This window comes from Passer montanus, unplaced genomic scaffold (genome assembly GCF_014805655.1).
Source record: "Passer montanus isolate IOZ18808 unplaced genomic scaffold, ASM1480565v1 scaffold61, whole genome shotgun sequence".
Taxonomy (NCBI): Eukaryota; Metazoa; Chordata; class Aves; order Passeriformes; family Passeridae; genus Passer; species Passer montanus.
Window position 1 is genome coordinate 283,339 of NW_024371149.1, and position 18,295 is coordinate 301,633.

The 18,295-nt window shown below is 40.0% G+C and overlaps 1 protein-coding gene and 1 long non-coding RNA gene across 2 annotated transcripts in view; one reads left to right on the forward strand and one right to left on the reverse strand.

Annotated features, from left to right (window-relative positions):
• The window catches only part of ZCCHC24 (zinc finger CCHC-type containing 24), a 108,064-nt gene that overhangs the window by 82,827 nt on the left and 6,942 nt on the right, over positions 1 to 18,295 (forward strand). The window contains exon 3 of the mRNA XM_039727260.1: positions 9,689 to 9,853. Coding sequence (XP_039583194.1) covers positions 9,689 to 9,853 — 165 coding nt within the window. The remainder of the gene's footprint in view (positions 1 to 9,688; positions 9,854 to 18,295) is intronic.
• LOC120510907 overlaps positions 1 to 18,295 on the reverse strand; it is a 96,396-nt gene that overhangs the window by 68,204 nt on the left and 9,897 nt on the right. The window lies entirely within an intron of this gene.

Sequence of the window (18,295 nt, forward strand, 5' to 3'; positions counted from 1 at the left end):
TGCTGAAGTTGCACTTCATATTGCATTGAATTAAAATATTCTCTGCTTTGCCACCTCCTTCTCCTCCCCACCTCCCAGGGCAATGCTTTCCCCTGCACACCCTTTGCCCAGCCTGCAGAGTACAAGCACTCATCCATTTGTCACTGTCAGCTGAGGACAATAACTATGCAGGAAACTGCATATAAACTGAATGTAGTTCTTAAAATTTTAAAAATTAAGTAATAAAATTACTTAAGTAATAATATTAAAGTATCTGTTGTATGAGTTTGTGGGCTATAAACTGTGAGTCTGGGAATAACAATATTTTGGGATGATGCAGTTTCATTTAAAAACTAAGCATGAAATTAATGTTATTTTTAGATATATGGACATCAAAAATGCTAACTGGAATAAAATTCTTATTCATTGCAATATCTTTGTTAATGTCATTCAAGTCCTAAAACAACTATACCTCAAATGAAGAAGTACCTTAACATAAAGCAGTCATCTTCCCTGACATCTTAGGACATCAACACACTGTGTTTCTAAAGAACAAGTGAAAGTAGCAAATTCCCAAGTTGAAATTTTTTCTTAAGGTCACTGATGTATTGAAGTTCCTCCCCAAGTACTTTCAGCAAGTGTAGCACAGCAGATATTTGGCTTGGAGAAAAGCCACAACAGGTCTAGATTTACAAAAGGATAAAGGCACCAAAAGCTATGGCTTGTCATGCAGTGGGATTTTACAGTGCCACTCAAGCAGTAGAGAAACCTCTTTCCCCTCACCATCTCCAGAGCTCTTTAATACAGGTGTTTTCTCTACTCCCCTCTGTAAATTGACACCAGTGTTATATCAAGATGCACCCAGTATAAGATTAAGGTACAATAGTTCATGAAGAGCAAGTAATGTTTTGGAAATTGCCCTGTCTGCAATTAAATTTCCAGTGTATCTTTCAAACAGTTCCAATAGTAAGGACAACACTATTATTTTGCATATAGCTGGAAGAGAGAAGCCTCAGATTCTCAGCTGTAACATACCAAAAAGCTACATAAGCTCTATGGTCACCCCATGAATTGTAAAATTCTCAGATCCAAGTACTCTTGAAAATATGCTTTGACCAAGCAGTGGTGTACCCAGTCTAGCCTGGACATTCCTATGGCCATGGCTGGACCCTAGTCTTCCCATGCAGCTTCTTTACCTGGACACTTAAACCATCACAGAATCAACTGGAAAACTGTAGCTTTATCTCATCATCATAATTTAATCCACATCTTTTCTTCAGGTAGAAACTTTGCATAAACACATCTCAGAACAACAATGAAGCAGAAAGCAGCACCCCAGTTTTTGAATTTGGCTCCAAAAGCACCTGCTGCTCACTTAGATTTGGAATCAAATTGTCTTCAATGACATCTGTCTGCCTTCCCACTGTTCTGAACAGTCCCATGACCTATGGGGAGGCAAGGGGTCTGTCAGAACTACTCTACTGCTTTCAAAAGGACAGATCACAATCCTTAGACCTGCCAGTTTCTCACTAGATCAGTGCCCCAGCTGTGCCACATTAGCCCTAGGAGAATTGTGAAATCCACATGAAGGCATCTGAGGTGAACCAATTAAACAAGTCCAAAAATATGTCTTAACCTCAGCTTGGAAGAGGTAATGCTTGATTATAGCAAGGGTTTCACCCTCCCTTCTCCAAAACCCTGATTCCAACTACTAAATAAATATGAACATATTAAATATAGTGTGCCACCAGCGGGGGAGGGAGAGGAGGAGAGTATTGCTATTGTATGTTCTCAAGCAACAGATGAAGAGGAACAAAAGAGTCCAAACATCAGGAAACTATTAAAATGAATACATTCCTAGTTTCTTCATAATTAATTCAGCATGTCCAATTTTGTATCAGAGAAGGGAAAGGAAAGATTTCAACCACTTCCTTTTATCTCAAGTTGTTTGTAAGAATATGATCTCGTAATGCTGAAAAGAAGTGCCTCACTGCATCCCAGCAGGCGAGTGTAATTTTAACTCTTCCACATGCCTAATTTGATATGCAAATCCCTATTTTATGTGTCATACAGTTCTTAAATTACACAGCAGAGACCCAGGTTTGCCTAGGCACACTCCATCCCCACTTTCTAGCCCCACCCCCTTTTTAACTTTGTACTGCATTAAACATTACCTTGAAAACAATTTTCACTATGCAATTTCCTAAGTGATTTTTCTTCAGTTTGCTTGCCTTGTTGCACAATTTAACATTTAGTTCAAATTTTAATGGTTACCTTCACATGTATAAGGACTTGTTCTTGAAACTTTAGCTTCTGGGTTTGACAGAATTATGCAATACTTTCAGAAGAAGATTCATTGAGCAGCTATTTATATAATAAATAATTTCATTGTTTTCAAGGCCCTACAGGAACAAGCACATTAAAGCAGTGATTGACCACAAGCATAGATAGCCCATGTGGGAGCTCTTTCATGGTCATTCAACAAGCAAAGAGTAGCATGTGCAGGTAAAATAAATCCTTGAAATACAGTCAACCAAGATAATTATTTGCAGCTTTCCTTAATAGAAGATTTGGGTAGGGTTGGGGGCGTTCTGTGGCTCTGAAAATGTACCAAACACATTAAATGTTTGATTGCTGCCTGTTGCCCTGTATATAACACATGATATACTAAATATATAAACATAGCTGGAAAATTCATGTGAACACTTAGAAAATGCAGAAGTATATCTGAGATTATTTAGAATCTGAATTATTTAGAATTTGTGAATGCAAGGGAAGTTTACCCTTCTGTTAAGGCTCCACTAAAGGGACAACAGGTTTCTATGCAATACAGTATACACTCAAATGTTCTTCTATGAAAAGGAGTGACTGAAAAAAACAGTGTTATTTGCTTGCTTTTTTCATAATAGCACTTATGTAAGTGAGATGATGGTCAAGGTTCCAGTATGCTACACAAGCTACATTACCACAAGTAGCCCAAAGTGATTTATTCAATGCCACAAGAGCTGAAGAAGTGGCAGGAAACAGCAAGAGGACCTTGCCCCACTGCAGATGAAGAGCTGAGATACAATCTGACCACAAACAGAAAGAAAACCTCTTAAGGCTCTATACTCAATCCAGGTGCTGGAAGTCCAACACCAGTCCCATCACCACGTTACTGTTCTACCAAATACTTTTGTCTTCTACCGTTTCCTTGCATCCACATGTCCAAGTCCTTTTTTATCTGGACAGAGGCCTGTGAAAGCAGCATGCTATTCACTAACAGATTTGTTTACTCAGACTGGATAGTACTAAGTGTTTACATGTTTCCTATATCTATATTAGCTGTGGAATGATGAGTAGGACTGGCAAAGAAAACCCATACTATCAACCTCTCAGACCATTCAGTATTCGGTAATTGACATAATTGCAGAATTAGCAACTATTCAGCTTCAAACTAACTTAGCATGGTAATGATATCGTATCTTTGCTCCTGACAGCATGGCTAGAACTCTGAAAAATCTGTGAAACCAGATATTGATTTGACTGTTGGAATGCTCACCAAGCCAGATTCTTGGATTTCTAGACTTTGATCAACATGTCTATGACAACTATGCCTATTGATTCAATCACCATCAGAAACCATATGCATGTTATTAGTAACAAACTGGTAAACCTTTCTCTTGGTTTACCTTTGTGGAAACTAGATCAAAATCACAGTTAACATACACAACACTGTTGACAACACTGGTTTTTCAAAATAACCAAGAGATACATACACAAGCTATCCATTGGTCTTCTGTCATGTAAAAATTTATCTGTAAAATTTCACTGGCACAACTTAATTAATATGCTTTTAAATATTCCCAAAAATTAAGACTTGGGGAGTGAAAATGTTCGTAACAGTAGAAATAGGGTATTTCTTCAAGAAAAATCAAAGAAACAATGCTGGTTTGTGCTGCCCACTGCACAAACTTGCATGTTTTGTTTAACATTCTGCTCCTGGGAAATTGAGTAAAGTATACCTTACTTGACTGTAACAGCTTCATTATTTGGGACCTCAGTTCAAATCCCCCTTCTACCTTGATCATGTTGTAAGAGCAGCAGTGGCACACGTGTGACAAAAGGTTTCAGATCAGCAACCACCAATGAGTTTCAACTGCCATGAAATGTCAGTTTCTATGGATGCAGAGGTGGGAAAATCATACAATAGACTCCCCAGTCAGAGGCTGAAGTAGCCCTAAGCCATGCCACAGAAAAGTCTCCTAAGAAAATCCCAGTCCAATAAAAAACATACTGGACTCCTCTTTTAAGCTACACAAACAAGTTTAAGTTTTCTTTATTTTTCAGCCATGTCTCACTCAGATATAATTTTATCTATCATAAATCTTTAATCTGAAATATCCAATACAACTAGAAGTTCCATAATTCCTATTGTTCAGCAAAACAAATAGAACTCTCTATTTAAATAGTAATGCTGTAGTGAAGAGCCTTTCTGACCATTATGCATTCTTTCCCTTAACAGACCCGTATCAAGACCTCTCATCATATCACTAATACACAAATTAAACTAGAGAAAAAGCCAAAAAAAAAGCTTTAGTTTGGTTTCTGTATCCCCTAGATGCTCTTTCTAAATTGCATGTACTAATTAAAGACGTAGTGCCTGTTGGTTTAAATCAATACCTCAGTCTTCGGTGTCAGACATCAGCAGTGTCATTCCTAAACACATCACCTGTCTGCCTATGTATTCATTTGACATATTCTGTTGACACTCAAGATTTAGATGAGCACAAAAGTGAGGAAGGACAAGGGCGAAAAAAAGTTGACCAATCCAAAGATTCCATTTTATGAGCCATTTCGGCATAAGTGTGCAAGTGTGTCCTCGTTCTTTACATAGTATGCACACTAGCTGAGACAGGTGAGAGCACTTCTGTGAATTTCCCAATGCTCTGCAACTTGCTGCCACCTCAGGACCAGAATGCCACAACACCCAGTACACTGAATCAGTCCGTCTACTTTTCATTTTCTAATTGAACCTTTTGGGGATGTGTTATCATACCTTTATTAAAAGATACAATAGGCACAGGAGTACACAGTAACAGCAATAGGGCATTTTTAATGCCATCTCCCAATTGTGCTGACTTTCAGTTGAGAATGTTGGAGCATTCACATTTCAAAATACAGCTCTGACCCTCCCACTCCCACAAACCACTCGGGAGCCAGTCAGTGCATCAAGCTGTTCTTTGCTGCTACCCTTTTCTCTTCATTTGATGAAGCATGCTTACAAGCAGACCCTCAGAGTTCTTCTATGAAGGGGATCCACCTACCAATGTTAGGCTGATTTCATCTTTTCCTGTGCTGTACAGAGCCCTTTCAGCTGTATAAAACCAACTTAGGGGAGATGAGGGGAAGAAAAGCATTAAATTGTGTCTCTGCATTTTGCTATTAGGAAATTCAGGCTCATGTTGTTTATAATGAATCTAGTTTTAAGCAGGGCATGTTGGGGGAGGGGAGCATGTTTTGTTTTTGCTGACTCTGCAAACTGATACTTTGAGGGAATTGTTTAGGGAAAGCAGAGAGTCCTTTATTATGTACGTCATTGCCAAGTGATTTGGCAGATCCCTCATGAGATGCACTCTCTGATACGTTGACAGAGAGCTGGACTGGCCAGTTACCAGCACAAAAGCTCAACTTAAACACTTTTAAAATCTTATGATGGCCAATTTGTGGTTTTGGCTCAAGAAAGAAAGAGGATGAAAAATAGAGACAGCTGGGTGTCAGTGAGGGATGGAATACTGAGGTAATTTTTGTTACTTTGCCACACAAAATTCACTGGCTTTGTACATTGGTTGTTTCCAGCCAAGGCAAACACACACACTGACTAGGTACACCTGCAAAGGTGATGGCAGTTATGTCAGTGCTTGTCCAAAGTGAAAAGATCACAAAACTCCCAGTGTTGACATTGAGACATACTTCAAGCAATGGCTAGTTTCTGGTACTCTGGTACCAAAATCTGTTTGGTTTTGATCCTCCCCAAAGGCCTACCTGTCCAGGATGCAGTAAATCCTTGAAATATCCAAATGAAGACACACCAAGTTCTTGCAGCCAAGGATAGAAACCAGGCCAAAGACTTACCTGGGCTTATGGGCAATAGGACAGTGTATTTTAATATGGTAACAACAAAATATTGTGCCATTATGAACAGAACCATAATTTTGCCAGATTAACTCTGCACGTAAAAAAATAAATCCCTATCTGCAGAAAGAATACGAAGAGAAAGCTCAGTACAGGAATTGCAGGACCTGAACACCAACCAAAGCCTATTATTAACCATTCAAATGGAGCTGGGGTGGAGAGAGAATAGGAGGCTAATGGTTTAAACAAGGTAAATCCCAGATTCTATAAATTAATGATTTTTAAGTTAATACTAAATGACAAAATGTGTCTTCTTGCTCTATTTTGGCATTTAGCTAAGGAAAAACCTCTGGTGAAAATAGTTCTTGCCCTCCAGCTGAATGAGCTCTGAGATACCTCAGTGCAGAGTGACCGGGTGCTCGAGCACCCTGTGGGCAGGGCTGGCTGCTTCTGTGCCAAGGAGCAGGCTGTTTCTTGGAAATGTTTATGCAATTCAGCTGTGCTCCTGCTGGAGCCAGACACTTTAAATTAAAAAAAAAAAAAAACAAACAAAAAAAAACCCCCAAAAAACCCAAACCACCAACAGCTACAAAAACCCTAACAACAAACAAACCAGACTACCCAGCCTCAGATCTCCCAGGCCATTAGTGTATCTCACTCAGATTTCACCTTCTACCAAACACTGTCAAATACCTGTTTTGTTTGGTTCTGCAGGGTGGAGGGAGTTGGGAGGGTTGCCTTCACTGCTGTCAGTGATTCCTAATGATGTTTCCCACTAGAGAAAATGAACTTGCTTGTTTGCAAGTCCAAATTCACTGTGGGGCACAGCTTGGAAAACTGAAGATATGGGAAGGAAAATAATATCTATTAGGGCAATGCATAAACATCCATAAAGCAGAATAGCAAAACACCTACAGAGAATGTTGTAACTTTGCCAACAAACTAATTAGAGTCACTGACTGAGGAGGGAGCTGTGACAGTCAAAAAGTTAAAATAAAAATAAATCAGAAGTTTAGTCTAGCAGTTATAACAGGAAATAACCAACAGAGTCAGGCCTCCTACATTATTTTCCTGGTTCTGCTTCCGATTTACCAAGAACGTTGGAGAAGTCAGATTTTAAAAGTAGCTTTTAATTTGGAAAGCCTCCATTTCTGCTGCCTAGCTGTACACACAGAGGACTCCACAGACCAGTATCTTCAGTGCTCCCTGTGCATGTGTGAGGGCAGAGCATTTCAGGGCATTAGTGTCTCTGAAGTCACGTATGTGACCTGGACAAACCCACAGTCGCTGGCCCGCCCAAGTGGCTGTCTCTGAAAGTTTCCCATCTGGGAATTGTGGCTGGCACAATGTATTGCTGTGGGAGTCTGATGTTTAAATGCTCTTTATGGTTGACATAACATATTGCTGTGGGAGTGTTATGTTCAAATACGCTTTGTAAACATTTACAAGACTTCCAAGATGCACTCTGTCTCCAAAGTCAGTGCTATTTCTTTTGGAAATAATGAACCCTGTGATCTGCACATTTTCTGAAAGGACTGCTGCTTGGTAAGGTCACTAGGCTGCATTTTCAAGTCTGGCTGCAGGAGGAGTTTACATAGAGGGTGACTTAATCAGAGAATCAAAAATAATTTGTCTTCTGTTCAATAATACCCCCCTATTAGAAACTGCAAATAAAACAACCTGTGATGCTTCAGGAGGAGAGGGCAGGTCTCTAAAACACAGGAGCTCTCTGGACATAGGGTTTCTGTTCAATTTCATAAGAATTTCTAAATGAAGAGAGCATGTGGCTTCTTCTTACACTGAGTTGTTGTACAAGCTCTTCAGAGGCAGAACCAAATAAAGTATCCAGAATAAGGATGTCTCCTAAATTGACATTTTTCTGCACTACATTCATTTGCAATCTCTCATCCTTATCAAGGGACACCATGGGTCGAAGAGCTACACTCTTGAGTGCCTGCCAGCACGCACTCAGTTGTGGAAGTCTCAATGTTTCTCACTATATCAATGCACTATTTTTTCTTTTGTGCTATACTACTGCAAATATGTGTGTCCTGGTCAGCTTTATCTTTGTGGTTAGCTAGACTATTTCCAGTGGCTTGTCAGAAGCAAATTACTGTGGATGTTTGCCTTTTTGTAATGGAGGTTGCTACTAATCTGATCTTCTAAAGAATATTGCTATGCTGAGGAATGAGCATAAAAAAAACCAGAGAATGTTGTTTACTGACACTACAGACAGAAAAATAAAGGCTGGAGTGGGTTTGGTGTCCCCTGCTCTTCCACCCACAGCATGCGGGGGAGAGCGCACTCAATGTTCCTTTCCCTTCTTGCTCCCACACGCGACCCAGGAGGTAACACAGTGTTCACCATCTCCATCAGCCACTGGAGCCTGAGTCTCAGAGCTCCTGCCAAGCTCAGGTCTTCTGCCAACCACCTGCTTTTGCAACCCGTGTTTTCACATAGAAAGCAACTTGGACCTACACACTGAGAAATCGTACAAACTCCCAAAACAAAAACAAATGCCTTCCCAGCATGATGGCTCATTTCACTTTTGTAAACTTTATCTGGAAGCCTTAAAAAAGAAAAGCTGCTTAGGCCTGACATGTATGTAAGTGACAAAGAACCCTTTGATAGGTGATCACAGTACACTGCCACTATACAGGCAAAGAATCTCCCTCTAGGCAGCAACAAACTAAACATGGTGACATGGACAGTGTTTCAACACCTGCTAGGGACTCTGGGAAAACTTCATCTTTACAGCCATCCTAGCACAGCTGGATGCAACACCCTCATCTTCACATACCTCACCATATTTTGTTAAGCACAACACACAATTTTAGTGAATGAATGCATATACAAAAAAATAAACCTGATATTTGCGTACGGTCACTGTCAACTCTACTGGCTTCTCTAGATAAAAAGGCTTTCTTTAAGGGACATTTAACATTCAGACATTACAACACACCATTTGACAATCCTTTCCTGTTTCCTTCAAAAGGCAGAAATAGTGAAACCATTTACCAAGAGCCAGAAACCAGATAAAGTTAGTGCAAGTTATTATTTCCACTACTCAGAATGTCTTTCCTTTGTACTCAATCCCAGTTTGCGCACTTCTATATGATAACATATAGGCTGAGAAAAGCAGAACTATTAAAAATTTTCTTAACTACAGGTTTTTAGTGGAAAATAGACTAGATTTCTAAACTGGAATTTCTAGTTTAAAAGTCATCCTTTATTAGTAATGAACTACTCCTCCTGATGATATATATATTACTAGTGATATATACTCAATAGAGGTGATTTTATCATAATGAAACTAACATTAAAACTATTTATTCAAAAAGAGAAAGGGTATATTTCTAAACACTGTCACTAACAAGTATTGTGTTTTCTTGAACTTTTGAATATTTCTTACAGAAACCACTCTCAGAACTGTTAGATTCTATCTTCAACACATGAACTCTCCATTAAAGGGACATGTCCTTCATGCTTGCCTCCAATATCTTCTGCCCAATGTTTCCTAATTTAAAAAATGTTTATTTTTCTACTACACCCATCCGTTTTCAGTCATTCATTGCTACTTCCCTTTGTTTTGTAGGCTCGTCCAAAAGGAGAAGGCCTCACACCATACCAGGGCAAGAAACGCTGCTTTGGTGAATACAAGTGCCCCAAATGCAAGAGAAAATGGATGAGTGGAAACTCCTGGGCTAACATGGGACAAGAATGTATCAAGTGCCACATTAATGTTTATCCTCACAAACAGGTAGGAGAAATGCAGACTTACAATGGCAACAGGCTTGGAGCTAGGAATGCTGTTGACTTTGTAAAGTGTGGGTAAGACTTAAAAAGAACTTGACTGCAACACACCACAGAGAATGTTTCCCAGATGAGCTGTCTCAGTCCTGGAAATCTGAACAGGTGTCATCAGAGTTGCAAAATTTGAATGTTCTTTCTTTCAGTACAAATACCTCAAACTCAAAACTTTTGACTTTCTTATAGAAAGAAACTATGGGGCTTTTTAATCTTAGAGTAAAAAAAGTTCAGCAATAGCAATTGGCCTTCTAGTTCTTCTGATTCCCTTCATATTTACACCAATTTATTGTTTCATTCCACTGGTGTCAGCAGAGTTACTTCCCATGTGTACTGCTTTTTTCACTTGTTGGATTTTCTCAAGGGGCGCTTGCTACTTACAAAGAGTAGTGATAAAGGAGAACAATATTAAGATGACTCCTGCCTACAAAATTAATTGGTTAATGACACTAACCTAACATAAAAACCTCAGAGCTTCCAACGCCTCTTGTTCCTTACCTCTGTATAGACAGCTTGTCTAAAAAATCCAAAATCCAGGCTAAGTCACCACATGCATAGAAGTACGGTCTTGAGGGTGAGAGAAATTACAGGACCATTGATAGCACAAGTTTATAAATAATTACCTTGTTGTTCTTTCCATCATTTATGTCGATGTTCAAAGGGTCAAGAAATCATTCCAGAGGTATCCCATCCACACTGTACAGGAGGCATTATAGGCTTAGAAGTGTACATTTTTGTAATAAAGTTTCGCAAGTAGTCCAGAGCTGCAGAGCTGGAGGAGTCCAGTCTGCACAGCAATACTGAAGTCAGACACACACTGTGGGAGGGTTGAAATCTGCAGTGCAGCTCTCCACAGTCAACCCCATCACCGTTTCCATGCTATTCCCTAAGCACACCATAACTCATGGATGTGGAAGAGCACGTGGCTGTGTGTTCATGTCCCAGCAGCAGGTTATCTCAGTTATCTGAGATTTTCAAGACAAGAATGCATTTCAGCTAGGCTTCCCAATTTAAATAACTTGCAACCAGTCACTAGTGCACTTCCTCAAAATGTGAACTTTGAACCTCAAGCTGAAAGATTCTCTGTCCTTTTGTCACTGCCTCACCTCCATCTGCTTCTATTTCTCAGTGTTACCCTTGTCATCCTTTCTAGTCCTTTTCATTCTTCCAGAGGTGCCCTGTGCTGCTTCTGATTAAGCATAACAGCAGCAGGCAGACAGTGAAGGGAACAGCATCAGTTCATGCACAGAGCCAGCAGCAGCAGAGAGCTACCAGGCTGCAGGAGGTCTGTGGTGCTTCTTGGCACAGCTTCCTGTCTGCTATCCCATACGTGGTGTTTGCACATGCATCCAGTGCCACACCAGACTCTCTAAACATTAATCAACACTTATCAGCGGGGAGCTATTCTGCCCCATTTTGGAAAATATCTATATTATACCTAGTCACTGGTACTCTTACACCAAAAACTGTATTTTTTAAAAGCACAGTGAACAATTTCATTAGATTTCAATATTTCTAGTTTAAGAATTAAAGCACAAAAAAGTCTTGTGCATTAATATGGTTTTTTTTTAATAACACTACCACCTTAACATTTTCTAGATATGTTTCCTATTTATTCTTTATATTTTGATTATCTTGTTGGTACCTACCGTAGCAGAGGCCTCATTCATGTTTGATTTTGTATGCATTTCTAGAAGTTTTTAAGCCCTTACTTCCCTCTCAGTGGATGTCCTCAGTTAATTATGTGTGCCTTCTGCATTTATTATATGGGATCAATGTATTCTCATCTGAATCTTCCACTAGACAGGTTTTCCAACTTAAATAATTCACCAGAGAAAATACCTTGCCTCCCCCTACACACCATGATTCTCTTGTGTCATTTTAACTCCATTTGAAAAAAATAGTGTTGCAATTAAAGAAAACTGCACGCAAACACTACAAAACAGCAATGTCACCGCAATATGCGATATGATTTATGATAGTACAAATAATCAATAAATTGAGTTTTTTCCTCAGTTTAACAAAGAGCAGATGACCTGTAGAAGTCTGACCTCCTTTCAAGATCAGACAGTATTTACTTCTAGTGAAATAAATTGTTTCTCCTTTCAGGCAATCTTGTCAATTTCTCTTCAGCAATGTGCTGGAATTCATCATCTCCTATTCTTACTCTTTGCCCTACCATTTGGTAATCACATAATTGTAACCTAACAAAAAAACCCCCAAAAACTTCCAAAGCTATAAAAACTGTAAACATCTCAGCCCATATCTAAAACATTCAGGGACCACAGTTCCCTGGTGAGGGCCTATGATAGAAAGTTTGCAGACAGTATATTCATCATGAAAACTCACACCAGGTCAAATTAATCCCCCCTGTTCCGCACCTCATCCTAGGCAGTGGCAGACACTTCCAGAAAGGTGTGTGTGTATAGACAAGAAAAAACAATCACCCCTGAAGATACTTCACCAGCCCCTTGTATGGCCTAGTGACTATCTCAGCATTCTCCCAGTTTGTCACCAAACAGATCAAACCTTGCAGAGTCTATTAAAGAGCTGAAATCCAGCCACATGGGCCACCAAGCCTTGCTGTGTCACTGTAGGAGAGTAGGATGCTTGTGTCCAATTTAGGACAAAAATTTGAAAACCATATTTCAGAATTGCTTAATATTTATCATTGCAGTGAATTAAGAGTTTCTTCTCACTTGCTGGGCTTGCCCTTTTCTCCCATCCTCATCTCCATAGCTGTATTTCATCTTCCCCAGCCATTTTCCCAAATCCATGGACTTCCCAGCACTGTAAGGTCTGTCCATGTCTCATAAAGAATGGTTTGGTGCTGAAGTACTCCCATATAACTGGCTCAGGCAATAATATCAGAGTACTGAAGATAATAATCTCCACTCTGCATAGCTCTGGGGTAGCCATTCAAGCACATATGTTGGCTCTGTGAATGGCTTGTGCAGCTATGCTCAAATCTTGATTTCCTATGCATACCTTTCGTTAGTGAGTCCCTGGAGAGGAGAGCAGCCACACTTTCCTGCCACCTGCTCATTGTTCCTGGAGGCTCATTTCATTCCAGGAAACTATCCTGGGCCAGTTCCCCACAAGGAATTACTCAATTCAGCCCTATGCTCTTAGTCCACATGGCCTAACTGTGAGAATGAGCTTTTAATCTCTCTGGGGCAGGAAAAGTCTTCTCAGCATTTTACAGCTGTGTATATACTTTAGAGTGCTCTATAAATACAGCTCTAAATCTCCGTATTTAAAAGAGATGGTGGAGCATGTCTTACAAGAAGTAACACAAGGGCCTGACAGGAGAGCTGCTGCCATTCATTCCCCAACTCATCCACCAAGGAGGGAATCAGGTGGCTGTCACACCCGAGCTGCAAAACTGCTCCTCAAGCAAGTTTTGCTAAATTATTCCACTGTGTTCCTCCTTCTGCATTTTCACCACTCCTTGAAGTGACAAACCTTCCCATGGGAGTGCTTATAGGAATGCACAGAACATGAGGCAAAAAACATAGGCCCACTGAGCTCAAGCCTTACTGGAGGCTACAGAACTACCCAGACAAACCTGCTCTATGGCAATTTCGAAAGTTGCTTCCCAGGTAGTAACTTGAACTCTAAACATAAACAGGAATCTCAGACAAGAATTAAACCTCTACCTATTCTTCCAAGGAATTTGGATTTTGTGGTTGTTTATGCTCCTTCTTACCCTGCTTCAGCAACGGAGCCAGTCCTTAAAGTCATTCACCAGCATCCCTGGCAGTGTTACAGCCCAGATGCCAAGCTCTGAATCCTCATTCTCTTCCCCTGCTACTATAGCAGCAACATCTGCGCCCATGGTTATTTCCTGGCTGGCCTCTTATCAAGGCTTCTTCTCCGACTTTGTGGCTAAGGCCAGTGCTGTTTGTGATGACAGCTGTTGCACTGGTGCAGAACCAGCCATCTGGTGACTGATTTGTCCTCTTGGACACTATTTTCTTCCAGCTGTCAGGAATTTACTGTTGGACTGGAAATAATTTGGTATGTAAATACATACCTCATGATACTCAAGTTATTATTTTCATGGGCAATTCAGTGGTCTCATCATAATTCCCATATCTGAGTGCAACCACAGCCACCTCACTTCCCTCAGTATGGAGAGTGGTGGGTATGATCACTCAAGGCCAATAAATTTTTCAACAGTTTCAAGCCTACAAGTATGATCTTTTGACTCTTTAGATTTAATAAACCCTCCTCAGCATGCCCATGTTTGTGTACTCCAGCTTTGGGAATACAGTTCCCCTCAGACTGCTGCTTTTCTGAACTCTTAAACAAGAGATTTTTACCATTTACCTCATGCTGTTATCATTCATTCCTAGCTGGCCTGTCCCAGAGGCATGCTGCTGACAGAGGCTGCATGCTCTCAAGCATCCTGCCTCTGATCTGCTGCCTTCTTATCACTGTCTCTTGGATGCATGGCGACAGCCCAGGGCCTTGGAAATGTTCCTCTTCCCCCAGGCAGATAGAAAAGCAGAGGGTCTGCTGCTCAAGAATGGACATAGCATTTAATCTTTTCTTCCCCAGTGCCCAATTTTTTTTTATTGGACTAAAAATTGACAAATTCATGATAGCATGTTTCTTAAGGGAAGCATGGCTCCTTAAGACTGTTAACCTTACAATTATCGTGCCAGCAATAGCTGCAGAATCTTTCTGTTCACATTCCTAATCTGACATTTAATAATCTTATTTGCTGCATTAAGACTTGATGTAAATGAGTCCAGAAAATTATTTGAAAATGTTTTCTCTCATTTGAATTCTGATGTCATCCTCTATCCATCAGTGGTGCAATTAAATTGTTCCATTCCACAGCAGAAAATACAAACAGAAGTAGGCACATTATTGCATTTACACCTTAGTGGAAGTAATTGCCCTCAAGATGTCCTAGTGATGCTTTCTTTAACACTAACACTTCATAAAGGTGAGTTTTTTGATGGAGAGCTTTGGGGTTTCAGCTGACTGTTGGGGAATGCAGAGGTCGTGCAGTACATCTAGACTGGGACAGCAATAACTCATAGTCAAAAGTTAATTCGCAGGTCAGGAATTTATATATAAATTTGAATTTGTCAGCTTCATTCACCTGCAGCAATATCTTTATTCACCACCATCAAATGCTTTCCTGGTGGAGCTGCACAAGATTATTTCCACCCCACAACTACCAGGAGAAAATTAAACAAAGATGCACTAAAGTGAAGTCCGGAAGAATACAACTGCAGATGCTTGCATTAAAAAAAAAAAACAAACCAAAAACAAAAAAACACAACAAAATTTAACTTTTACAGTTAAACTCTCCATTTAATGGAAAATAAGATACCTTTCCCCTGAGGAACATAGCAGGATTTACTGTTGTTCTACAAGCACTAAAGTGAAGTCCGGAAGAATCCAACTGCGGATGCTTGCATTAAAAAAAAACAACAAAACCAAACAAAAAAAAAAAAAACCAAAAACAAAAAAACACAACAAAATTTAACTTTTACAGTTAAACTCTCCATTTAATGGAAAATAAGATACCTTTCCCCTGAGGAACATAGCAGGATTTACTGTTGTTCTACAAGACCCATTTCTCTGCTTTCTAAGGAAAGGAGTTAACTTTTCAGCCAAATAGCCTGTCCCCTTCTCCACACCCTGTCCAAGTGCATGGCTGAGTCCTCAGCAGCAGTGCAGGGCTCTTGCAGCCTCCTCAGTTACCGGTGTCTCCTGCAGAATTCAGGCAGTCCCCAGAGCTGACATAGTGTACAACAGCCAGGTCCTGCTGCACACCCTTGTGCCAGTGTCCTCTCCTTCCCAGCTCTGGGACTAACATCCTAGACTTTTAGCATGGTGTAGGAATGGTTCCAAGAGTATAAGGTGGAATGAGGAGAACTTTTAGGTTCTCCTCAATTAGTAACAGACAGCAGCAGGACAAGAACACTTGCTACTCAGGGTGATTAAGGGGTTCTTTTTTGCCTTTACAAGATACCATGAAGAGAGAACGGCAAACGGAGGTAAGCTGGGATTTCATTTTGGGTATTACTTTTAGGTTCTCCTCAATTAGTAACAGACAGCAGCAGGACAAGAACACTTGCTACTCAGAGTGATTAAGGGGTTCTTTTTTGCCTTTCTACAAAACCATGAAGAGAGAACGGCAAATGGAGGTAAGCTGGGATTTCATTTTGTGCAAAAGTTAGGTTGAAATGGTTTTTTGAGACACAAACCACACCAGTACACTACCGATTTCAAAGCCTCAGCCCTCCACCACCTCACCAGAAATGCAGTCTGGGCTCTGCACGGCTTCATGCCTTCCAGCTGGCCCTTGGCAACCTGCTTTCCTGCATTTGTAACCCCTCTCTCCCCAGCCTGTGTCCTAACATACTGGTAACAATAACAGTTCTGAAATCAAAATGCTTTGCAGGCCAAAAAGCTGAGCTCAATCAACGCAGGGGGAAAGCAAACTACGGAGAGCTATTGTTTCTGAAAACCATCCAAAAACTCTTGGCGCTTCAAGGCATTCCCAATGTCCTTTGCACTATTTCCAGGAAAAATGATTCCCAAGGCCTCGCATATTAAAAAAAAAAAAATCTGGCTTATATCAATAAACATGATAACTGCTGTATTTTTCTCTTTAATCAGAGCACAGCTAGCATGTAGAAGCAATCAGAGCTGAGTCAAATAGCCTGTTTCAAGTGTAGCATTTCAAAACTCTCATTCGCTGTGGAAGAGTGTAAATTAACCCCTGGGACTCCAGAACCTGCACTTCATCTTTGTATATTTATGTAATGCAATTTCTTGAAGAGTATTTGTGGGCAGATGTTGGTGGAATAAGTGGTAGATGAGGTAGAAATGCAGTTTTCTGACCAAACATACCTATTCAACTTGCCTGTCTTGTGGAATAGGCAGTACCTGGACCAGTGCTTGGACTGCAAGCCTAGAAACAGAATTGCTTTTTCTGATCCCAAATCTCAACACAGTGACATCAAACATTTAAAGCTCGGTAGGGTTGCAGGGCATTTGGAGATGAAGAGTACACTACCTTCCTCATCTGACACAGGAAATCCACTTCACAGTTAGTAAATGAAGTTAGACTCAAAGACCTACGTGGTGCAGGAAAATATCATGGTTCAAAACACTGAATCAGAAACAAACTATTGACAATCACTACTGAGTCACTCCTATATATTGCTTTGACTAGCTGTGCAACATAATAAGAGTGTTGCACTTAAAATCACGATGATAGACTGTATTTTGTGTCATTTTAGCTATTCAGAGAGAGAAACCTTTCTACTCCCCAATTTATGAGCAGTTCTTGCAGTATTACATAGCCAAAAAAAGAGCTTTAAATATCTCTCTTCCTGTCCACAGAGTTTCAGATAGGTGGCTTGACAAAGAATAAATGAAATCTTAGATGATCAGGTGTACTTTAAGACCTTACAGATGAAGAAAAGCCTTTAAGATTAAGAAAGGTGTTAAGGCATAAATGGCCACGATGGTGTAATTTTTATTTACCCACCCACTGCTCCAAGAATCACATTTTGAAGATATAAGCAAGGGTCTAATATCCCTGTGAAAACAGTGAGAAGCTTATGGCTAGTTTTCAGATTTCACACCACATGCTGTGTCTACCACAGTCCCATGGAAGAGCTGCTGCCTTCATGGCACTGTGAAATGAAACAGCCTTTCAAATTCATTTCATGAAAACACATAAATTATGGGTTAGGGAACTTGGGAGTGTTTTCCAAGCAAATGGTGCACTTTATTAACTTCTACCTCGCATCTCTATCACTTTCCTACCTATTAGACTTCCCAAACCTTTAACTTTGTCACAATATTTAACATAGGTATTTTATTTCCAGAATAACTGTGAGGCCTTTTACATGTCATGAAAAGTGAAAGCACAAATACCTAATAACAATGAATCAGCTTAATTTCCTCCAACGCTGTGATTTCATGAATGTTTTTAAAAATACATAATTTATTACGCAGATTCGGTGCAAAGGATTGTGTCACAATGTTGGATTTTGTTTTGGCTTTGTATAAGTTTGGAATTTTTTAAGTTTTATTAAAAGCTTTGCAGCTGCTCTGCTTCAAAACTTTCAGCCTCAAAAACATGGGACTATCTATTGGGAAAGCACCATTTAGCTACGTAGTATCTGTGCATAGTTATGACAGTTTTCTTCATGTAGCAGCTAGTCCTAACATTGATAATCCCTGCTCTGCATTGCCGGGTAATGGGATTCCCATGATTTAGGTGTTAATGCCTTTGGGACATCTAAGCTACTGGAGCTAAGCAAATGAACTCTTTTGTTTACTACTTTTTATAAAAGAAGTTCTCAATTCAGTATTTTTGTAATTTGTCTGCAACAAAGTTAAAACCACCTTTATG